The 21,096-nt window shown below is 45.7% G+C and overlaps 2 protein-coding genes across 2 annotated transcripts; one reads left to right on the top strand and one right to left on the bottom strand.

Moving 5' to 3' along the window:
* Positions 1-415: 415 nt before the first annotated feature.
* On the bottom strand, positions 416-19,516 carry LOC144152003 (pyruvate dehydrogenase E1 component subunit alpha, mitochondrial-like). Its single transcript, XM_077683188.1, has 9 exons — positions 19,230-19,516; positions 18,659-18,718; positions 16,347-16,520; positions 13,644-13,770; positions 11,663-11,754; positions 8,683-8,931; positions 7,590-7,729; positions 6,167-6,275; positions 416-912 (listed from the first exon to the last, which is right to left on the bottom strand). Exons 1-9 carry the CDS (start codon positions 19,278-19,280, stop codon positions 724-726), a joined length of 1,191 nt encoding a protein of 396 aa, XP_077539314.1. The 5' UTR covers positions 19,281-19,516; the 3' UTR covers positions 416-723.
* Positions 19,516-21,045, top strand: LOC144152007 (mitochondrial pyruvate carrier 2-like). The gene is made up of 5 exons (XM_077683194.1): positions 19,516-19,666; positions 19,900-19,940; positions 20,019-20,103; positions 20,181-20,292; positions 20,793-21,045. The coding sequence occupies exons 1-5, from the start codon at positions 19,582-19,584 to the stop codon at positions 20,827-20,829; spliced, it is 360 nt and encodes a 119-aa protein (XP_077539320.1). The 5' UTR covers positions 19,516-19,581; the 3' UTR covers positions 20,830-21,045.
* The last annotated feature ends 51 nt before the right edge of the window (positions 21,046-21,096 follow it).

Here is a 21,096-nt window from a genome sequence, read left to right as displayed (position 1 = left end):
AATTAGAGAAAGGTGCAATTCCAACAGCCCAACAAGGTATGGTTTGACTACGACATCTGCGAAGAGTCACAGACCTTTTGGGCGCAACTAGGTAACTAAAAAACAGGTGTAAATGAAATACAATGAAACTGAACCTAAGGGGCACTGAAACCTCCTAGCATCAAGATAGCAGCTTGATTCACTTTGTGGACACTTGGTCACTTAGATGCATATGACTAGCAAAACAAATTAAAGGAAGGAATGAGACAGAATTTTTCATAGCTTGCCCGTCATCATTATCGTCATCAGCCTATTTAAGTCCACTGCAAGATGAAGGCCTTCAAGAAATTTTTTTCTACCAGCTGCAATATGTTTTCCAGTAAGCATTTTCCAGCCCCAAGGCAAGCAGCACTGAAGCAAAGCACAACCAAACCAATCAAGGAAACAACCTATTTATTGGTGCACCATTTGTTGCCACCCTTTCTCTTTTTTTAACTGGAAAACAGACACAACAACCTATTAAACAGGCAGCCTCAGTATTGCAATGATAGCTCAGCAGCTCACTCCTTTAAGTAATGAACAATGAGACGACTGAGCATGCTACGGTGTGCGTCTATTTGAGGAAACAGAAAAAAAAACAAAAGAACAGCACTTTTGGGAAACAAGAGGCCAAGATGGAAGCAGCGAAGCAAAGCTGGGGGGGTAATAAATATTAAACCCTAGGGGGACAACAGCTATGCGCCATCACTTGAGGTTGAATGGGTTGGTGATGCGAAGGTGCTTGTGCTCCGTGAAGGGCGTCGTCCCACGAACGTTGGGACGCAGAGGGTTGACGTAGATGTCCGCGTAAAGCTCCTCCAGGGGAACCTCCTTGCCCGTCTTGGCCACCTCTGTTGCGGCGTCCACTTCGGCCTTCACTTCGGACTCAATTTTCTGGACATTGGTAAGAGAAAGGCAGCCAACCCCATCAGGCCACTGAGTTGTAAGAATGAAAGAAGACAAGTTCCGCTTCCTAGCCCAATTTCTTCCTTTTTTTTTCACTATTCGATTGGACTTTTTCCTACTGCCCTCCGCAATTAGGACGTTTTGTTTGCTGTTTCTTTTTATTTACCTTCATTTATATGTGGGCATTGTTGATTCACCTCCCATGCACAATGTGCCTGTTGCCCAAACATATGAAACATATGGAAAGTAGAATATTTTTCTTCTTATTTTACCCTGAAAATTGGCTCTTCTTAAAAAAATGATTTTGGCTTTTAAGCCTCACCTGATTATACTATATTGGCTTTCAACCCAGAATAATTTTTCCTTTTATTGCAGGAGAGGGAGGGGGGGAAATGGAATATTGTAAAGCATTTAAAAAGGTCATTGAGTTGTAAAAACAACCGAAGAAAACTTTGGGGTAGTTCATCCTTGAAAGGAAACAGTAAGAATGATGAGGATGATAGCAGCTGATGGGTGTATTCATATAGTACATGCAAACACGCACACACGTGTTTCCGCAGTTTACACTTCCCTAAGTACAAAGAGTATGTAGTCGCATAACAAATAAAGCTGCTTTGCCAGAAAATAGGCCAGAACTGAAGAATACTTTCCTGCTAACATGCAAACAGGTTTAATGTGATACAGTCAAACCCAGTTATATGGAACTTGCAAAAGAAACACATATCAGTTCGATATAGGGGATAATTTGATACAGTCTACGCTCGTTACAGCGGATCCGGCAATAATGGACTTCCAGTTACAACAGACCATTTCTGTTGCTTTGTTTGGTCCCCATGCATTTTAAATAGAGTCCACTCCACTCACAACGGACCCTGCTAGAGCGGACTATCGGCTGCAACAGACTAAATTTTAGGCAAAATTGTTTCGACTGAATGTTTATAGCGAACTTCCATGAGGCCGGCACCCGATATGCTTTTTATTTGTTTAGTTTGGCAAGAAAACTGTTATGCCTGACAACATTATTGGCAGCAAGACCGTTGGCGCAGCCAAGCCAGTTCCAGTGGCCTTTTTTTTTGTGCGATTAGCGGCATGAGCAGCAGGGTAGCTGATTTCACTGTTGGATAAATTAAGCATAATTAACGCTGTAGAAGATGGGGAAAAACAGGCCGACATCGCTAGAAGTACAAGCTTGTCTAAGCAGACAGTCCGCTCGACCGTCTAGAATAAGGCCGCTGCTGATAAACGTGACTCCGGTGAGATTGAACAACAGTGCTATCGAATACGCAAAGTGGTCCACCCGGAGTCGAGTCTGCCCTCGTCAGTATTTTTATGTAATAAAGAACTCGGGTTCAGTGAAGTTCGGTCTTTCTTATTCTCATGTATGCATCGTTCCCGTTCCATTTGGTGAAAAAGGTAAGAAATGCCTTAAGTAGAGGGTTGGTTCCCATCCATTGTGTGCAATCTTCCGGTAGCCGTGCGCAGTCCTACTGGTCTAACTTTTGATTTCACAGCTGTTCATCAGATTATTTCGTATAAGCTGCTTCAATGACCAGACTAAAATCATAAAAAATGTGGAAGCTGCCTTGGGGGGACGTCAGGCAGAGATCCGATTTGTTTGACGAACGGTTTCAGGTAAACGTTCCTCGTCACAAAGGGATTTAAAAGAGCTTAGCTAATTCTGATGGCCACAACTGATTTTTATAGCTGGTTAATAATTGCTCCTAGTTATAGTCTTGTTTAATTTTGCCAGCTTACCATGCGTCTTTATACACTTGACCGCATGCGCTAGGCTTTTTCCTTTTCTAGGTGCCGGTGCTAAGCTTTGGAAACGGTCTTTAGGCGATTCTTTGCCCTCGTGCGAACACTTTGCAGAGGTGCTGCAGGCGTGTAGAAAGAACAAAGCATCTATAGTATGTATATGCAATGCCGGTCAAAGTACCCACTTCTGCGCTCATATATCCCCCTCCCTTCTCCCCCCCGGGGTTGGATACTGCATACTTCGGCTACAGCGGACGTTTTTTTCTGGATTAACAGGGTCCGTTGTAACGGGCGTAGACTGTATAAGCAAGCTAAAGAATCGGACGTCATAAAAGCATGTGGCATTTATAAACACACTTTATTGGTGAAACTACCTCACTTTTGCATGAAATAGTCCTGCATCTTCTGCTTGAACAACCTCACTGCCCGAGACAGTACGCACTTCTATGCACTGCCTAAAAGGTTGGAGCTGCTGAGGCCGCAATCTTTCCCATTTGCAAAGAAGCACTGGACTAGTGCGAATGCACCAATCGCTTTGGAGGTTGTGGGCAAAGGATCATCGTTGATTTCTTCGTTACACCTGCCATCACTTGTGCTTGATACAATGTCGGCAATGTAATCTTCCGAACCCTCCCATGGTCACGACACCATCATCCACACTCACAAACTCACTGACCGTTGATCCGGCAATGGCCTATGAAAATTCCGATAGCTCGATTACACTTCAGCAACATGGCGGCAGCTTCGTTGCACTCCTCAGGATTTTCAGTCCTCACCAGCACGCACAATCCGGCCGATTTGAAGCAATTTCGGGCGGTTTCTTTAGTAACATCCATAGGCCGACAGGCTCACTCAAGAGGGCAGTCACACACCCCTCCTCCTCACCACTTATGAGTGAGTGGTGAGTGAGACTCACTATCGTTTTGGACTGGCCAGTGTGAGTGCGAGTGAGTGCGAGCCCCACAAGCAGTGAGCCCCGCTCACCTCTCGCAAGTGCAAGAGCAACTCGCCGTGAGCCCTGCTCACCACTTCCGAGTGCACTTGCGCTACTCGTGCGAATTGCGGGGCTTTCTGCGGTGAGCAGCACGTTAAAGATCCCCAGGCAGTCAAAATTAATCCAGAGCCCCCCACAACGGCGCACCTCATTGCTTGTGTTGCGTCGGCGCGTTAAACCCTACAATCAATCAAATCACTATTGCGCTTGTACTCGGCGTTGGTTATTCGTCGCAGGAGCCACTCGCTGTGATGGTTGTTAATGGCGAGATCGCCTTTAGCTTCAGAAATGTGTTGTCAATGCACTCCTGCTAGAATTGACTCTCTGGTGGCGTGTCGATTTAGGAATATGATTGGGTGGACTTCTGACGCCATAATGCACTAATACTCTTCCGGTTTCATGACTCATAGAGGGTCTACTGCGCACACTCGCGTGCTAAAGGTGACGACGGGTGGTGAGCGCGAGCGCGAGTGAGTGTGAGTGGTGACGGCAAGGGGTGAGCGTGAGTGAGTGCAAGTGGTGATGGCGAGCGGTGAGCGTGAGCACGAGTGGGTGTGAGTGGTGAGGGCGTGTAGTAAGTGTGAGTGCAAGTGAGTGCAAGTGGGGAGGGCGACTGGTGAGTATGAGTGCGAATGCATGCGCAAGGAAAAAAAATTAAAGCCGTTCCACTCAATGTGAAAGCTGTCGGAAGGGCAAAGCAGTGATTTGACGTAAAGGGCTGTAGCGCCATTACCCACTCACTGCTACCACACAATGCAATTAAAATTTCCCGCCTTCGCAGTGCTGATGCGCCCCCTGCCTGAAACTACGCCTGCGAGAGTTCTGTTATTTTTGTGCTTGCTTTTCCTCCTGCACGTGCCAGCGTTGCACTGCCACTTTTTTCTCTTACTATCGTAAAAACCAACCCAACGAGCGTTATTAACTAAATTTAATTAAAAACGTAATTAACCACTGCCAGCTAATTACATATATTTTGCCTCAAACTTACCTACAGTTTTCTTTGCGCTAAACAACGGGGAGGTGCATGACAAGCGCCAGTGGTTCACGAGTTTCGAATGCTTATGACTAAATAAACCGCTTGGCTTTCGAAGCCTCTGGGTTACGCCGTGGTGACGGAATGCCGTGTGGCTCTACTTGGGTCCAGCGAGCGAGCTATGACAACTAGGCGAGCCCTAAAGTGCTCTGCACTTAATATATCTTTCTGTGTGAGAGCGAGTGAGTGGAGCCCAGTTTTGCCGAGGTATGGTAACATCTGCCCAGAGCCTATTTCGACAAGGTTTTCTCAAGAATCTCGCACCTGATGGGGATGTCCGACTTCTCACCAGGTTCAACTCGATTTAGGGCGAATTTGGCCGCTTCGCACTAGCTAAACCCACTAAATGTGCTATTATTTAGTGACACTGTCGCTAGCCACCACAGCTACACTTCCAAAAAAGCCCACAAAACGCGAACGACACAAACACAACGAACAAAAGAAGAAAAAAAAGAAAAGCATGGCAAGTGTGCCAGGATCATTTTTTGCAAGAGAGGGGAGGGTCAACGGCTCGTCTTGCAGCATGCCTACACGGCGCGAAGGTGCAGTCACAACAGGCACAGCAAGGTGAGGGAGGGAAAAGAGCCACCTGCTGCCCATGAGTTGCCAGGCTAAACCAGTTTGAGGAGTGTGTTTGAAAAGTTACTCCTCCACCCCGAGGGAAAGCCAACTTGTGGTGGCCCTTCTGCGGCATTTGGCATTCAATATATCGGTTGTCGCTGGTATTTTTGTTCCATACAAACATAGTTTTTGCTATATGTATATATTCTCATTGTAAAAGAACCATGTCCAGAAATAGTTCGATATAAAAGATCATTCGATGTAAACAGGTTCGATATAGTTGGGTTTGACTCTACTAGACGTTTTCAGGCAAGTGGCGCAACTGGGCTCACCATTCATCAGGTGAAAAAACAGTACATGTAGTCTTAACAAACACTCCAGACTGGTCGCACCATTTATGAAGCAGTTGCTCAAAATTTCAGGTGACTCACACAAAACTAAAGGGCGATTTTTCTGTTGAGGTGGCTTTGAAATATTTCATTTTTCTGATATGGTAGTGTGGTATTCAGGTCTGCACAGTTCTCGAGCAGTGCTGAAGTTCAGGAACTTTGAGCTACGCGTAAAAGCGAATGTTAATTTCCTTTTAAGTTAGTGATTGTGGGATATCGCAGACACAACTGTACAGGAAACAAATATTTTAGAGACGCCATACGCTCCCAAACACTGCCAGTATTCCTGAATAAGGAAGTAGCTGTATATGGCTCCCCTTACACACTTCTGGCTGCTGCTATGCTGCCAACCAAGGTATACAAAGCTTGAAATTGCATTACCTGCATTACTAAGTTGTGTAGAAGTGTCTGCATAGACTAATACACAATTTTGTGCGCCAAATGAAGCAACCGTGACTGAATCGGCATGCTCGAGCACTGAACAAGAGCCCCCGCAGTGCCTGTTACCTTGATCTCGTCACTTGTGGCGAGCTGTGATTGGATGAGTTTGTCCTTGAAGAGCGTGATGGGGTCCCTTGTGGTCCGCACCTCCTGCACCTCTTCACGCGTCCGGTAACTGCAAGGACCAGAGATCCAAGTGGCTGACAACAGCATTATCAAGGGGCACTAGTTGCTAATTTGCCAAAGGAACAGAGATGTGGCACCTTGCACCATCAAGTAGCATGCTCTGAACATACACGTACAGTCTTCAGCTCCCGCCTTCCATACCGCAAATGTTAAAATCGGGCTACCTGAAGGGCAATGTCGATGAGCCCCACTACCTATGCCCCTTATCGCTTTACCATACTGTGAAGTTAGGGTGACGGTGGAAAATGAGACTATTCAGTCATGCTATCGAACTCTGCACAACACACCACGTTTGTTAAGACGCCTTAATAAGCAAATGAGTCTCTCTGATATTTGTGTGTTTATGTGTGTGTGTGTGTGTGTGTGTGTGTGTGTGTGTGCATGTGTGTGTCTGTCAATGGCAATTGTTTCAAAGCATGGCTGGGTAATGTAATCATGCTTAGCTTTTTTTGCGACCGCGGAAAAATGGCCGATTTGTAATGCTTCCAGAAAACTTTTTTTCTTCTCTTGATCTACTGAACACATCTAGCATTGCTATGCATGAAATGGTAGGCTATAGATTTCTCTTTCAAAGACATAACAGCAGTTCTGTGAAAGGTGTAATTCTTGACAGTTTATTGGTCAACGAAACATAAGAAATGCGCAAAAAAGTATACACAAAAGCAGCAAGACTGACAAGTTTCGCAAAGTTTACTTTAAAATTAAAAGAAGTTGTTTTTTAAGACCAGTGTCCCCCCCTTAACTCTGACAGGTGAAAATAACTACATACGTCCCAAATCCCCTCAGATCTTTCTGTGTGGTTCCAGACAAGTGAATTCAAATTTGAATGCCACTGACATTAGGCTGCTTATTTGGCGCTCTGAGAGGGACTGATTCTGGAATTATTCAACAGAGGATTGACTCCCAAAGCATTTCCGTTACATTCTAGGAGATGCTACTGTATGCTTTGAGGTGTATCAAAGCTTCTTCGAGAGTCTGTCCCCAGGATGACTTGGAAATCAACGTGGGATACTCATTACTGACTGGTAATGAATGACAGGGAAACCAGTTTCAGAAATAATAATTTCAGAAAATTTGCCGCTAACCCCCACGCTTTTCTGCTGTTCTTCAGTTCTTCAAGGCTTGAAATTTACAAGTGCTTATTTAAAAGTACAGCGGCCCACGTCAACTCCCAGTCCTGAATTTACTTGAGGCTGCTGTGGACAACTGATTTTTTGCCTGACACCAGAGGTTCGCTCCCCTCGACCAGCTGGCTACTGAGGGCAGTTTGAGATGATGGCACGGCGCTCCCTGGGAATCTTACCTTGTGCCAGGGTCACTCATGCTGTGGCCGTAGTACCGGTACGTGAACACTTCCATGACCACGGGGCCCTTGCCTTGGCGGCACATGTCGACGGCAAAACGAGTGGCCTCCCGAACCGCCAACACATCCATGCCATCCACCTGGGCAAGGGATTGTAAAAAGCGTGTGTGAGGACAGTTCTCAGTGGTCTTGGCCACCGCCCCCTTGATGAAGCGTGGACAAGGATGTGCAGAGATAAGAGCACGCATACTAAAAAGCTAGGCTGCATGAGACCTATAAAAGTTCTGTACACTCAAAACAGGCTGAAAACCGAGATTGTAATGGTCTATTCTTGCCGATCCGTGGATGTACGATCAATTTATGGATTGTAAGCGACTGTTCAGAAGCAAATAAAGAATCTAGCAGTGCTACAGCGGGGAAGCATAGACAAAGACATTCACTTTGCTCTTCACAGCTTCAAGATGAGTGCCATTCCTGTGGACACACTAAATGCTGAATTCAACTGACAAGATCATCAGAGAACGATCCTCCTTGGTCCAATCCACAAGCTACTCATTAACCACACTACTTCTCCCACCAACATTCCCTCCTTCCCCCCAGTGTTTCCCTATTCCTGTGAGAGCTGGGTCACTCCGACTGCAATCTCTGTGCCATGCTATGCCCCAGCTCGAGGTGTACATAACCGTTGTCTTGGACAAACAGTCACCTTCGCTGCAACCCTGTGCCACCCCTTCATGCATTAGCGCAAACTAAGCTCATCAGTTTCAGGTCCACCGTAGTGCAAAGGCGAAAACTCTAACGCTTGCGATTCGAATGGCAAAAGAAAATGCTGCTCCATTTGAAGCATCGGCATGCACAAAGTGCCGACTACGTTTGGGAAGAGAGTGGTGACGGAACCACGCAATACCTGCCCTTCCAGTTATTTTACCAGTAAGTTCAATGAGATTTCACTGGTACTATAACGCTGAAGTAAGACAAACCTCTGCTTTGTCAACATCCATTCAGAGCAATGGGCCCCTCTCCCTTGCCTGCTTTGCACACCACCGGCTCTAGAAGAGACTCCCCAGAGGAGCAGGAGGGCGGAGAGACTGACCCAGATGCCCGGGATGTAGTCCCCGCGGGAGTAGTAGTCGGTTGAGGCGGCGCCCCTCTCGGCGCTGGTGCCCATGGCGAAGCCGTTGTTCTCGCACACGAACACGGTGGGCAGCTGCCACAGCTTGGCCATGTTGTACGCCTCAAACGCCTGGCCCTGGTTGGCCGCCCCATCCCCGTACAGCGTCAGGCACACCCGCTTGTTGTCGTTGTACTTGTGTGCAAGTGCCACCCCGGCACCCAGGGGAACCTGCCACCACCAGGAAGGAGAAGAGAAGGTAAAAAACTCAGACTAAAATTATTTGGGCGTTTATGTAATGCACTGAAGCTACACATGATGAGCGCAGTGAAGTGAATGACAGAAATGATAAGAAAGTGACAAAAAAAAAAAAAAATCCCAGGCCACCTCCACTAACGTGAAACCTGGGGAGGGGCGAAGCACGCAGTGTACAAGTGTTCTCTTGGCGCCTTGGCGTTTTTGCCAACGGAGATGAAACAGTTGTGGGGTAGAAGTATACAGCTTTGCTGTAGAAGTCTCGTGCCTTTGAATAGGGTTCGTACAAGCTTCAAAAGCAAAAATTCAAGGGTTTTCAAGGACTTCCAAGGACCAGAAAACACATTTTGAAGGTCCCCATCTAATGTTTTATCTGGGAATATTTATAACTTTTCCAACACAATGCAAAAGTTTTTTATTGCACAATACCTAAGCACATTAGTGCACATTTAGATACCTACGTGCTAACGGGTTTGTATATGCTCCCCCAGCTTTATTTTTTTTTTTATTTCATGGCTGGTATTTAGAGGTTTTTCTTTTTCCTTTGTGTTTTGCTGAAGCTGTTTGATTTCTAAACTTAGCTAATGTTGCCTGCATCTCTTGCTTTGTCAGCAAGAGTACCAGCTGAAATTAAATCGAGCAAGTGTTGCTTCAAGGCAGGATGAACTATGTACACGTCCACCATTTGCACGTAAAAGCAAACGTAGATGGAGTGTATGAGGCACAGCAAACATGCAATGAGCAAGCGTCCACAGACTAGATGGAAGATGCAAGACAGAGAATAGAAGCTGGCTTTCACTGGATTGTGTCGTGATATGGATTGGATTGACAAGTGCCTGCTCCCAATGTTGCCTTGTAATAATGAAAATCCACCAAACTTGTAATTGCACGCAATACACTGAAACTTGATTGTTACAATGTTTCTTCACATTTGTCAATGCCTAAAATCCATGACAAACACTTTAAATTCTTGTGAAAAACAGGGCCAATGATTCTCTCAGGAAAAATCAAGGGTTTTCAAGGACCATTTAATAATTCCAGGACTTTCCAGGCCTTGAAATTGACACTTCTAAATTCAAGGGTTTTCAAGGTTTTCAAGGACCTGTGCGAACCCTGTTTGAAGCACGAAGCTCTCTAGCGCGACGTGTAAACGAGTGTCTCGGTGTTTTTTCAGTACACGTTACGTTCCAGCGCAAGGCGTAAACAAGTTCCCCGATGTTTTAGTATCGTGACTACATGAAACGACGATTACAACTACGACGATGACAGGAGACGCGAACAGCCCCAGCCACTAAGAGGCTTCGCCCCTAAAAGTGCAACGTAACAAAGAGGATAAAGGAAAAGGGACAAAGGGCATGATAAGGAGCTCAACAATCAGAACAACAAGGAACATGACACGAATAACAACAAAGGAACTGGCAAGTAGTGCAACAAGAAGCGTTTTGTTTTCAGGCCCTCATAACCTGAATCGAGCCTGCTTGATTTAGAAACTTTTCGCATGTGTTGGAAGATGTCACACTGTGCATTGCCACTGAATGCAAATGTTCGGGTATCTCATTCTCTCACACACTGCAAAGAAAACTATTCGTAAGCAGTTCTTTGCGAAATGACCCTTATGCCATTCGACCCTAGAAACAAAAAAATCTCGGTTATTTCTGCAATATGCTAACAGGGCTGGTTCCCTTTCACAAACCAAAACTTAGCAACAATCAAGAGGGTAAGTAAGACGTAAAGCAGAACATTTTATTTGCAATCATTACGAACGTAACAATTCCCTGGATAGTCTTTTACAACATGCACATCTTTCCAGGCTGACAGTTGCCCACAAAGACGCATTGATTAATTTTGTATGTACTCCCAGCTTAACGAGAACATGAAAATGTTGCGATGTGTGAATTCGTTCGTGTTCGTGCCACAGGTGGAGCACTGGGTTAAAGTGGTGCCACCATCATCACTCGCCGCAGCAAAAGCTATATATAGTGTGTGCAAACAATAAAGGTTCCCTTTCCCGCCGGTGCGAGTAGTGTCTGTGTCCCTCGCATCAGTGGTTTTGGTTTTGTCGTGCATTGGATACAACAGAGGACAATGAGCACCCTTGCTCTTATCAAAAGATGGTCATGGAAAAATAGAAAATATGCCATGTCCGTTGAGGCGTTTCGAGCACTCACTGATTTATGTTGCCAGGCGACTTCCATGACCAGCCTGAACAGGTCAGCTGGCTACGCTGTTCCCAGGAGTATTGACACCAACATTTGATTTAAAACTAATATGGTTCGCTTAATAAAAATGCTGAGGTGCCTTCCTGCAATTATGGGCATCAAACGTTGCTTGGAACAAATTTCAGATCGACATTACTGCCACGGTTTTGAGAGGCCTGTACACAACGGCTCAGCCGCTCAGTGACGTCCAACAGGCTCATGAAGATGTGCGAAACAGAAGCTTCCAGCCAGTCAAGCTCAAAGAGGTCTGCCCATCAGCTGTGGACGACACAGACAGGCCTGTGCGCAGCAAAAATCGTAACACACGTCAATGTTTTGTTGGGGCTCCGGGAATTATGTCCCATTACGCCACACAGGCCCCACCTCTGGGCAGTTTGCACTCGGTCCGCGCAGCCGCCTCAATTCTGCATCAGTCCGTTGGGCAGCCATGCGATACAGTCAAAGGTGAACTAACAGATGGCAGTTAAGGGTCAAATGAACACCCTCACCTGTGCGCCAACAATGCCGTTTCCTCCGTAGAACTCGGGGCAGTAAAGGTGCATCGAGCCGCCCTTGCCCCGTGAGCACCCCCCTTCCCTTCCTGGAAGGAGAAAGAAAAAGAAGAAGAGAATGACTCCTGCACATCTAACTCCAGTCACTGTGCTTCTAAGGTGAATTCACTGAGAATGGCCCGGCCATACCACAAGTCGTGGTAAAATTGCTGTGACTGAGTAGACTTATAAGATATGGCTGCAAAACATTGCACCTGCTATCCATTACTTTTTAAAAAATCTAATATGCATTTGCAGCAGCCACGAAAATTCACTGCCTGAGTTCAAACCAGAGTGTTGTTGAATAAGTTTCTGGGTGCAGCTAGGGTTGTCAAACCCTCTGGATAAATATTTTTTTCGTGCTGTTTACAAATTGACTGGGTGCGTGCAGAAAGTGCAGAAAAAAACAAATGGTACAGAGCTAGCTAGAGGTGAGCATTCGACAGTTTTACAGAACAGAGAAGAGTGCCCAAGTGCCAAAATGAGCCTATTGCAGTTAGCACTCTTCTACTGGGTGCATCTCTATTCCCCAAGTAAAGCGGCATTCAGGACATTCAGTCAGTTGTGTAACATGTGTTTATGCCACCACCCACCACAGCTGCTCTACTGGAAATTTTGATGAACAACAGCGCGTAGACAAGGACGAAGAAAGGAAAGCACAAACATGGCTGCTGTGTTCTCCTTTCTTTGTCCTCGTCTACGTGCTGTTGTTCATCACAATATACAGAAGAACACACCAGCCCAAGTCTAAACTTTAGTTAGTGCTCTACTGGCTCTTATTGTGACCACCCAATATTCCGGTTACACATATTTGTTGCTTTTTACTGAACTCTAGCAGGCACGCTGAAACAAAGAAAGCAAATGGGGGAGGGGGAGTGCCTTCTTTCGTAGATATGTTTTTTAGGTGCAGAGTACCTTAGGACCGCGCAATGTCCATCCGCGTCCGTGTGCACAGCACTTACAATCGCAAAAAATCACACAGGCACCGGCAGGATTCGAGCCTGTGTCTGGTAGAACAGACAGAGTTCGGGTAAGTTGTCTTATCCATTGGACTACGACCGTGAGTAAGTAACCGAGAGGAGTCAAACGGCTTACTCCCTCGCCTGTAACGGTGCGGAGTACCTTAGGAACTCCCAATGTCCGTCCGCGTCCATCCGTGCGCACACCACCATCAAGCGAAAATCAAGCGAAATTCGATTTGAGCTGCGAGTTGCAGTTTCATTTAGGAATAATCAAGGTGCAAGTCACGGCTCAAATCAAATGACGGTCAGGGCGTAACTTGGATGTCATTTCGAGTCCTCGTACTTCGCACCCTCGCCATTATCCACGGAGTGGAGATGCTACCATTTTATGCTACAAACCTAGCTTTGAATGCCTGCCTTGTGACAATTAGCCAAAAAACATTTCTCTTTGCAGTGTGTGCACAGGAATGCCAAAAGTGAAGTATACACATTTAATATAGACGCCATCTCCATATTACTATCCGAGTGCCCATGACATGACACCGGCAATGCTTTAAAAAATCGCGGTGCACAGGAAAACAAACCAAAGAGGATGCAAGTGTCTCTACTACTCAGCAGATTGCGCCAGCTCTCATATCGCACTTGGAAAGCACCGAATTTGAATGGGAAAATGTCAAAATTTTAACTTAAAAGCATCGATAGTATACTATCGATTTGAATAGGCATGGACAGGAAAGTATTAAGTCCCTCTATCTTGAGCCTAGTTGGTGAGTGTGCAATGCTTATAGATTTCCCACCCTTCCACCATTGGGAATCTCATTTCGACACCAAAGAGAAAAACTTTGGGCCTGCAACTGGTGGTGCACAAGGCTCTACCACAAAGTCTGGAACAAGGGACAACGAAAAATAAATGTTAGTTAGAGGGGGAGGAACACTAATGGGCAAGAGACAGGTAACCCTTGTTACTTTGAGCTCACCTGTGAGTTCAGAAAGGACTTCTGCTACGCTTAAGCCTCGCAGGTAAGCCCAGCCGTGTGCCCGGTACGCCGTAATGACGCTGTCTCCCTTTTCAAGCATGGCTTCCATGCCCACCGCACATGCTTCCTGCAAGGCCGAACCCAAGAAAGCATGAGGCACAAACTTGTATCTGTTTATACAGCATGTCAGCAGTTCCTGCTCTTTTCTCCAGACCTGGACAGCAACACTAAGGAGGCGCTAATGCCTGGCACAATGATTCACAAAAAGCTTCAACAGAGCCAGACAATCAAAATTGCAACTTAAATAAATGAAAGTAATTTAATGTCACGTAATGCGAATGAGGGACAACAGGTGGACCATCCGTTTGACCGACTGGCTGCCAAGTGACTGCAAACGCACTAGGGGTCAGCCAAGAACTCGGCAAGATTAGCTACGAAAATTTGGGGGTAGAACATGGACTCAGCTGGCACTCGATAGGCGTGGGTGGAAATCTTTGGTAGAGGCTTTCGTCCTGCACTGGACACAAACAGGCTCACGATGATGATGATGATTAATTTAATGTTCTCATGTATTGATCACAAGTTCAAAGTTGAAGATTGATTGATCATGCGGTTCAACGCGCCAACGCTACGCAGGCGATGAGGCGCACTATAGTGGAAGGCTCCGAATTAATTTTGATCACCTGGGGATCCATCCTGCCGCACAAATTTGCGTTTCAATTTTCTCGTGCCCATGACTGCATCGGAATGGAACCATTTCTGCCCTGTGACTGCCAGCATCCCTGATCCCTCATCGCTCGAAACAGCCATATCAAACATTGTTTAAATTAAATTGCGTTTAAATTGTGTTTAAATTGTGTTACCCAATCCTCCACGCAACGCCTTACCGGAACTGACAGTATTGTAATAAGTAAATGCCAACTGCGCTCAAATTTCATCTCGACCAAGTTTATTTTTAATGTGTAGTATGTACCACCAAATCAGCTGGGACATGGGTGGTAGCATCGTGAAATGCCTCGTTGACCAGTCAGAAGTGTTTAAGAAAGCTCCACTGCAGACTACGCTGCACCTGCCGGCGAATCGCGTAAACAGCCATGACGCGCCTGTGACACTACGGCCGGTTGGGGCTTCTTCCTCTGGCCAGCCACGCAGCTAGAAAATCGGTCGAGCTCTGCTGCACACGCTTCACCCATTTGCTGCCCCGTGCATGCGTAGAGCTTGCGCGCAGGATTGCTCCCGAACTGCTGACCGTTCGGCCGCTCGCTGGCCGGCTGCAATGTCATTTTAAAGGCCGCGCTCTCCTCGATTTCGGTTTTAAAATCGCTGATTTTTTGCTGCTCGCTTGCGGCGTTCATGCGTGTATTTTCGCTGTTGTATTTTGCATCTTGCTTTCGTTTTCAGCAGACATATTGAAAACAGTGTTTTTGAGAGCTCGAAATTTTGAGTGTAGTTGGCGTTTAAGTACAGTTAAAAAAAAAAAAAACCCATCCAGTTAGCCGAAGACTCTGCTAGGACCAAGGGCTCCTGGCCGACGCCTAGGGTGGAGGTCTAGCTCTCCTCCACAAACTGGACAAAAAAAAAGTTATTTCTCTCTCTCTCACTTAGTAAACGTGCTTAATAACAGAATGGGAGAAAAGTGGCAGTCTTCCACTTTCCCCGCAAGGAAGACATATGGACATTGTAAATGTGCTTCTTGGGACAACTGCTTGCTAAGAACCAGTTTCAGAAATGGAGGAATTTGATGAGAAAGTTTGTTTGATGGGGTACCAAGAGTGTTAACTCAGTCTCTCCTTTTCTGTTGAAGGTGACCGCATAGAGCAAGACACATCATGAAAGCAGTACTTAACATGCCTCAAATTCAAACAAGAATATGCTACATCTGGCCAACAGAAACTTTGTACACACGATGACTGTTGAAATTTTTTAGTGTTCACAATGCTACAGACTGGAACTGGGGCAACGCCGAGAAAAACTTGATCATTAGGATGTAGCACAAGGCACACATATCTGGCACATTCGCCATCCAAGTGTGAAATGAAAAAGAAAAAAAAAACTGCAGATTGCACGTTCCAATTCTGACAAGATTGCGTTATGAGCCTACTACACGGCACGATAGACTGCCCTGCATTTCATCGAAGTCCCACCAGAGACGGTACAATGAGACTGCTGTACGATGCATAACTGACTAGTGGGAATTTGCTTATTCATCAGAAGGAAGTTATAACAAAGAAAATATCTGGCAATTTAAACTTTATGACTGAACAAAACCATCACAACTGTCACATCAATGAAGGATAAGAAGAAAGCTTACACATTGTAGCACTTTTCTGTTCGTTTCTCTCCGAGTAACTCGAAACAAAAGAGGCAAGAAATTTCAGGAAAGTTTTTGCACAATTATTATTAATTAGTGCATAACTCAGACCAACTTTTCTGCCCATATGTAGGCCCAGGCCCTCATTGGACAATCTGTGGCTCCCTTACTTAAAAATTGTCTCTGTTCAGAAAAGGTTAACCTTCAGGGTTCATCTGGCCAGTTAGGAAAACCAATAAACCCAGCAATGCAATTTTTATTACTCTGACCGCTCCTGAAACACAAACTTAATGACACAACCCCAAGCATAACGTCACTTCAGAAGCTAAGCACTTTGTGATTGTTCCTTTTCCAATGCCTGGAAGCACAGAAAGAAAAAAGAGATGCCGCACCTGGCCAGAATAAAGGTGGCAAAACCCCCGGATGATCTTGGCTTTGTACAAGCTGTTAGCCGAGGCTTCCAAACGCCGTATCGCGAACATCTGCCGATAGTACTTGAGTCCATCTTCCTTCGTGCACGTGACCTCCGTGGATGGCCCTGTGTCCAGCTTGTGCAGCTTGTAAGGCTGCAAGGTAATTTCACACAGCACACTCAACTGAGAATCGCAAAGGCAAAGGACACTTTCAATGTCAAGGTCACTGATGGAATACAATCTTAGCATAACAATGTGCTGCATCTGCATGTGCAGCACAAGCAGACAGGGATACAGGAGAAATGCAACAGAGCGTCTTCCCAACGTCTTTTTACGCTGTACATTCTTTTTGCAATGATTCACTGACTACCCAAGGCTTAAATTCTTACAAAATATTTATCCTTAATTCCTATCTCAAAAAGCTGGAGAAATTTTCGAAACCATATAACAATAAAAAATATAAATGATGAAAACAATCATAGAAGCAAGCCATTCGACTTTACATGCACTGGTACTTTTGCCAAAAATTATGAGTGCACGTGATACGTACCCCACAAGCTCCAATGCTTGGCTTGCGAGCGTTAAAGGTTATTTGGCTTTCTAAATAAAGGAAGGTTGAATTGATCAGACTTTTCTGTATATCTTGAGTGCCTTCTTCCTTTCTTACCAATGGTTGCATTTCCAAACAAATTTTTCCGTTTTAAGCGTCTAAAACTAGTATACTACGAAGCTGTTCAAACCACTGAGCTGGCACGACTGTCAGCATCCTTTTATTGCTGGCCAATGTGTTAAAATTATCAAAAGTAATCATAAAGTGCCCCGCCCACTGCTCACAGAAAAGATCACACTTTTTGTATGTTGTACCACAAACGGCAATACGGTGCTTTGTTTGCAAACGATTAAAACAGGAATTTTTCTCTCTCGTCCTTTATTGTCATGACAGCAAGGCGCACAAAGAGAGCCATGCGAGTGGCGACAAAGCCCTGCCTTGCTCGCTCCTCCCTTATGGTGTTTAACCTAGGTAAGGGTGTAGGAAATGCCCACGCAGTTGAACAGAAAGGTTTAACGCGCCAAACCTACACCAGGGCTATGAGGCACGCCCTAGTGGAGGGCTCCGGATTAATTTTGACCACCTCGGCATCTTCAACATGCACCCAAATCTCGACCCAAAGGCATTTTCGCTGTTCACCTCCACCACAGAAGCAGCCACTTCAGCTAGGACCGAAATTGCGTCCTTGGACTCGGCCGCTTAATGTCTTAGCCCTCAAGTCACTGCGGAGGTTACCAGAGTGTTGATTGGTAAGTGGATGGCCAAGCAGGCAGCACATATCACCTGACTTTTGTCACTGCCTGTGCAAAAGATGCACACACGCACACATGCACATACATAACTATAAAGGCAGTAAGTAAGCACATTAGTTCTTGCGTTAACCTGCCTAGTTCTTCCAAGTGAACTTGTAAACCGAAGCAAGACGACTGATTAAAATCAAATCAAAGATAACTGGTGCTGATAAAAATACAGTCCATTTTACTTTGTTTACTACCTGAAGTTCATGCCCTTTTAATGTGTACTCAGCAGAAGTCCCAATAAAGTAGCATTTGTTCTGTATAAGTATTTACCTACGTCCCTTTTTTCTTCCCCCAGACACAGATTGTGACATTGAAGATAGTACAGCACAAAAATGTAATGGCAGCAAAACCAGTTTTCACACCCTCATCTTTGGCAGTAATAACCAACCATTGTTGGAGCGAATGGTATATTTGTATTCACAGCTCTGCATTCTGCCAATATAGACTAACTAATTCCGGAAATTCTCTTCAACCCTTACGTACACAGAGATCGGCACGTGCTGGACAAAACTAGTTTCCACCGAAGACTCACAGAGTGTACGTACAGCCAGCACAGCGAATATTTCTTATATCTTCGTGGTTTAAATGGCCTGATAGATACTTCAATAAGCACAAAATAAACTACAAATGCACAAATCCCTTGCATCCACTGTTTTTTGAAGGCACAAGCATCAAAGACAAAGCCATGACACTGTTTACTCTTCAATTTACTTTTTCACAGCATCTAAACGCATGCCAAACATAACTGCTGCATTTTCAGTAAGCAAACTTTTATGTACATGAGTGAAAATTGCTAGCACTGTATGAAGTCAGCATGCTTCTCTACTCTATATTTCAAGGGTCAATACCTGGTCACAATGAAAGCCCAACACTGAACTACAGTGAACGACCCTGCCATGCGCACCATGGGAAGTAACCAGAAGTTCGCATTATACATTTACCTTGGTCTGGAAGGTTGCTTCTGAAGCATTTCGCTTGCTGATGAATGAGAAGATGCACCTCTGCAAAGGGGATAAAGCGACAGCAACCTTGTTAAAAACTGTGTGGATGTGCGCTTATTACGAATTCCGGCTATAACGAAAGAACTCCGCCTGGAGCTTTAGATTACCGCCGTGGTGGTGAACTACTGTCACGGGTTCGATTCACGGCAGTGGCGCCCTAGTTCCTTACGGCGCAGACATACAGAAACACCAAAGTACGAATATTTGACGCGTTAACGCAGATCAACTGCAAAGTTTACTACGACGCAGTTCATACGCTGGCTTTGCTAAAGTGCACTAAATACCGCATTTTAGTTTTGCGTGGCGCATCATAACCAAGCGATACAAGCGATACATCATAGAAGCGATACAATTAACCTACAGGCTTGAGAATGAGGGGAGCTTGAGATCGAGCTTGAGAATGAGGGGAAAAAAACTGCAACAGCTAGAGAGGTTATCTAGCCAAATTGCTGTGATTATATCGATATCTCCGTTTTGTGTAGTCAGCCCTTGGGCGTTGTATCCCGATTACCTTTTGCCCGCCGAAGACATCGGAGACGATCCGTCCTACCGAAGAGTGCATGGCTGCCACTTAGCTCCCACACAACACTGTCGACAGGAGTTCACCACAAACGCATTCCCAGGTCACAGCGGCAGTCACCGATCCCCGAAACTTGAAAAGTAAACCGGCAGAGCAGCGATAATCCCCGGATTACTTTCGGCACTTGGGGCAGCAGCCACTCCAAAGGCCGCACGAAGTTGACGAAAAGTCGCGAGCAAGGTCGATCATACGACCCTCCGCCCCCTGGCGGTTTTTCTGAATTCCCGCAGAACCGCCGGAGCCGCCGGGTTCCGTTTTCCTCGTCGTCGCAGCCGATCCGACCATGGCTGCTCTGTACCGTGCCCTTGTGACCACAGCGGACAAATTTGTACCTGGAAAACTGCGCCCGCTGTGGGAACATCCAGCAGGTGAGATAGAAAGAAAGTTTTCCGAATCACTGCGCGGATGCTGCGTACCAGATCGCACTCCCCTCCCCGTCGTCATTCATTCATGCTCACTAGGGTGAAATTCAGAGGGCAGTGCCGAACTCCGTCCGCTATTTTTGTTGCTGTTTATGGTTTATCCGTGCGCACCGCGCGCCGAAATCGGGCGTCACGCATTCGAGTGCAACTCGTTTTCTTTGGTACTCTGTTTTTTGCAGGTCCGAAGACAATTTTCTTCTGGGCGCCTTCGTTTAAATGGGTAAGACTGCCATCGCAAGTCTCATTTTTGCTCATACGCATTTGTTTCGGTCTTAAACCTTGTTTACCTATCGTGCAGGCGCTTGTGATCGCTGGTATCGGTGACCTGGCGAGGCCAGCTGAAAAGCTTAGTGCGTCCCAGTCTACTGCCCTAGCCGCTACCGGTGCGTGTGTATTTACCGCCGATCTTCAGAGCGCCGAGTGTGAAGGGTGTTCGTGCTAACAGCATCAAATGTTGCAGGAATTATTTGGTCTCGTTACTCGATGGTCATCATACCGAAGAACTACAATCTGTTTAGTGTCAACATATTCGTTGCCTTGACGGGACTGTATCAGCTGCTCCGGATATACAGGTACACCTTGTTTCACTTATTTCTTACGAACAGAACTGTAGGAAACAGAAAATGAGAGTATTCTAGGGGCTTCTCACCTACCCAGTCCTTGAAATATGGGGCTGAACTATGTTCACCCTGGACAGTGGCGAGCAAAACTGCGTTAATAGTGTTCCTTGTGCTGAAGGGTCTCCGAAGAATATGCCATTTATGTTAACATATTTTTTTGGGGGGGAGGGGGTGATCCACAATTGAACATGTGTACCGGTTGTCTGCATGCAACTTACCGTTGAAGTATGCAATTGATACAACTGATTAAAGCAGTCGCTATTACAGCAAGCAGTGTGAGACGAAATGTTTGACCCAGTGATAATTTCTCGTGAGTGGCTTACTAAGTGTGCTAGTGCTTCGTCTGCTTTAGATAAGTGCTATCATGAGCGTGCTCATACAATCTGTCAGCCTATTACAGTGTCTGCATGACTGGTTTGCACGCGCAAGCTCAAAACGTGTTTTTCTTTCAGGTACCAGCAGACATTGAAGACAGAAAACAAACCGTAGTGGCAGCAAGGTCGGTGTGAACTGGTTCTTCCAAACGAGATTACGAGCCATCAAGCATTGAGCAAAGTTTTTTTGAACCTTTCTGTAAATTGTAATTTCTAGGTCATGTACGTTGATAGTTTTACAACTCCCAATCTGTAGCGCGGATTCAAACTCCAAGCTATTTTGTGAATTGAGCAAGACGTTTTGCATAGATTATTAAAGTTGACAGTGGAATACCTTGTTCTCGTCTTACTTCTGGACTGCAGGTGCAGACGGCACCTATGG

The sequence above is a fragment of the Haemaphysalis longicornis genome, unplaced genomic scaffold (assembly GCF_048455015.1).
Source record: "Haemaphysalis longicornis isolate Haplotype H1 unplaced genomic scaffold, Haemaphysalis longicornis Haplotype H1 scaffold_9, whole genome shotgun sequence".
NCBI lineage: Eukaryota > Metazoa > Arthropoda > Arachnida > Ixodida > Ixodidae > Haemaphysalis > Haemaphysalis longicornis.
This window is presented reverse-complemented; position numbering and strand designations above follow the sequence as displayed.

Bases quoted from the DNA above. Each gene is read 5' to 3' on its own strand.
- LOC144152007 (XM_077683194.1), top strand. From the start codon at position 19,582: ATGGCTGCTCTGTACCGTGCCCTTGTGACCACAGCGGACAAATTTGTA. The intron at 20,104-20,180 runs GTGCGTGTGTAT...CAAATGTTGCAG, and splicing joins TACTGCCCTAGCCGCTACCG to GAATTATTTGGTCTCGTTAC. The intron at 20,293-20,792 runs GTACACCTTGTT...TTTTTCTTTCAG, and splicing joins CAGCTGCTCCGGATATACAG to GTACCAGCAGACATTGAAGA.
- LOC144152003 (XM_077683188.1), bottom strand. From the start codon at position 19,280: ATGCACTCTTCGGTAGGACGGATCGTCTCCGATGTCTTCGGCGGGCAA. The intron at 18,719-19,229 runs GTAATCGGGATA...TCCCCTTTGCAG, and splicing joins ATGTCTTCGGCGGGCAAAAG to AGGTGCATCTTCTCATTCAT. The intron at 7,730-8,682 runs GTCAGTCTCTCC...TCCCTTGCCCAG, and splicing joins ACTACATCCCGGGCATCTGG to GTGGATGGCATGGATGTGTT.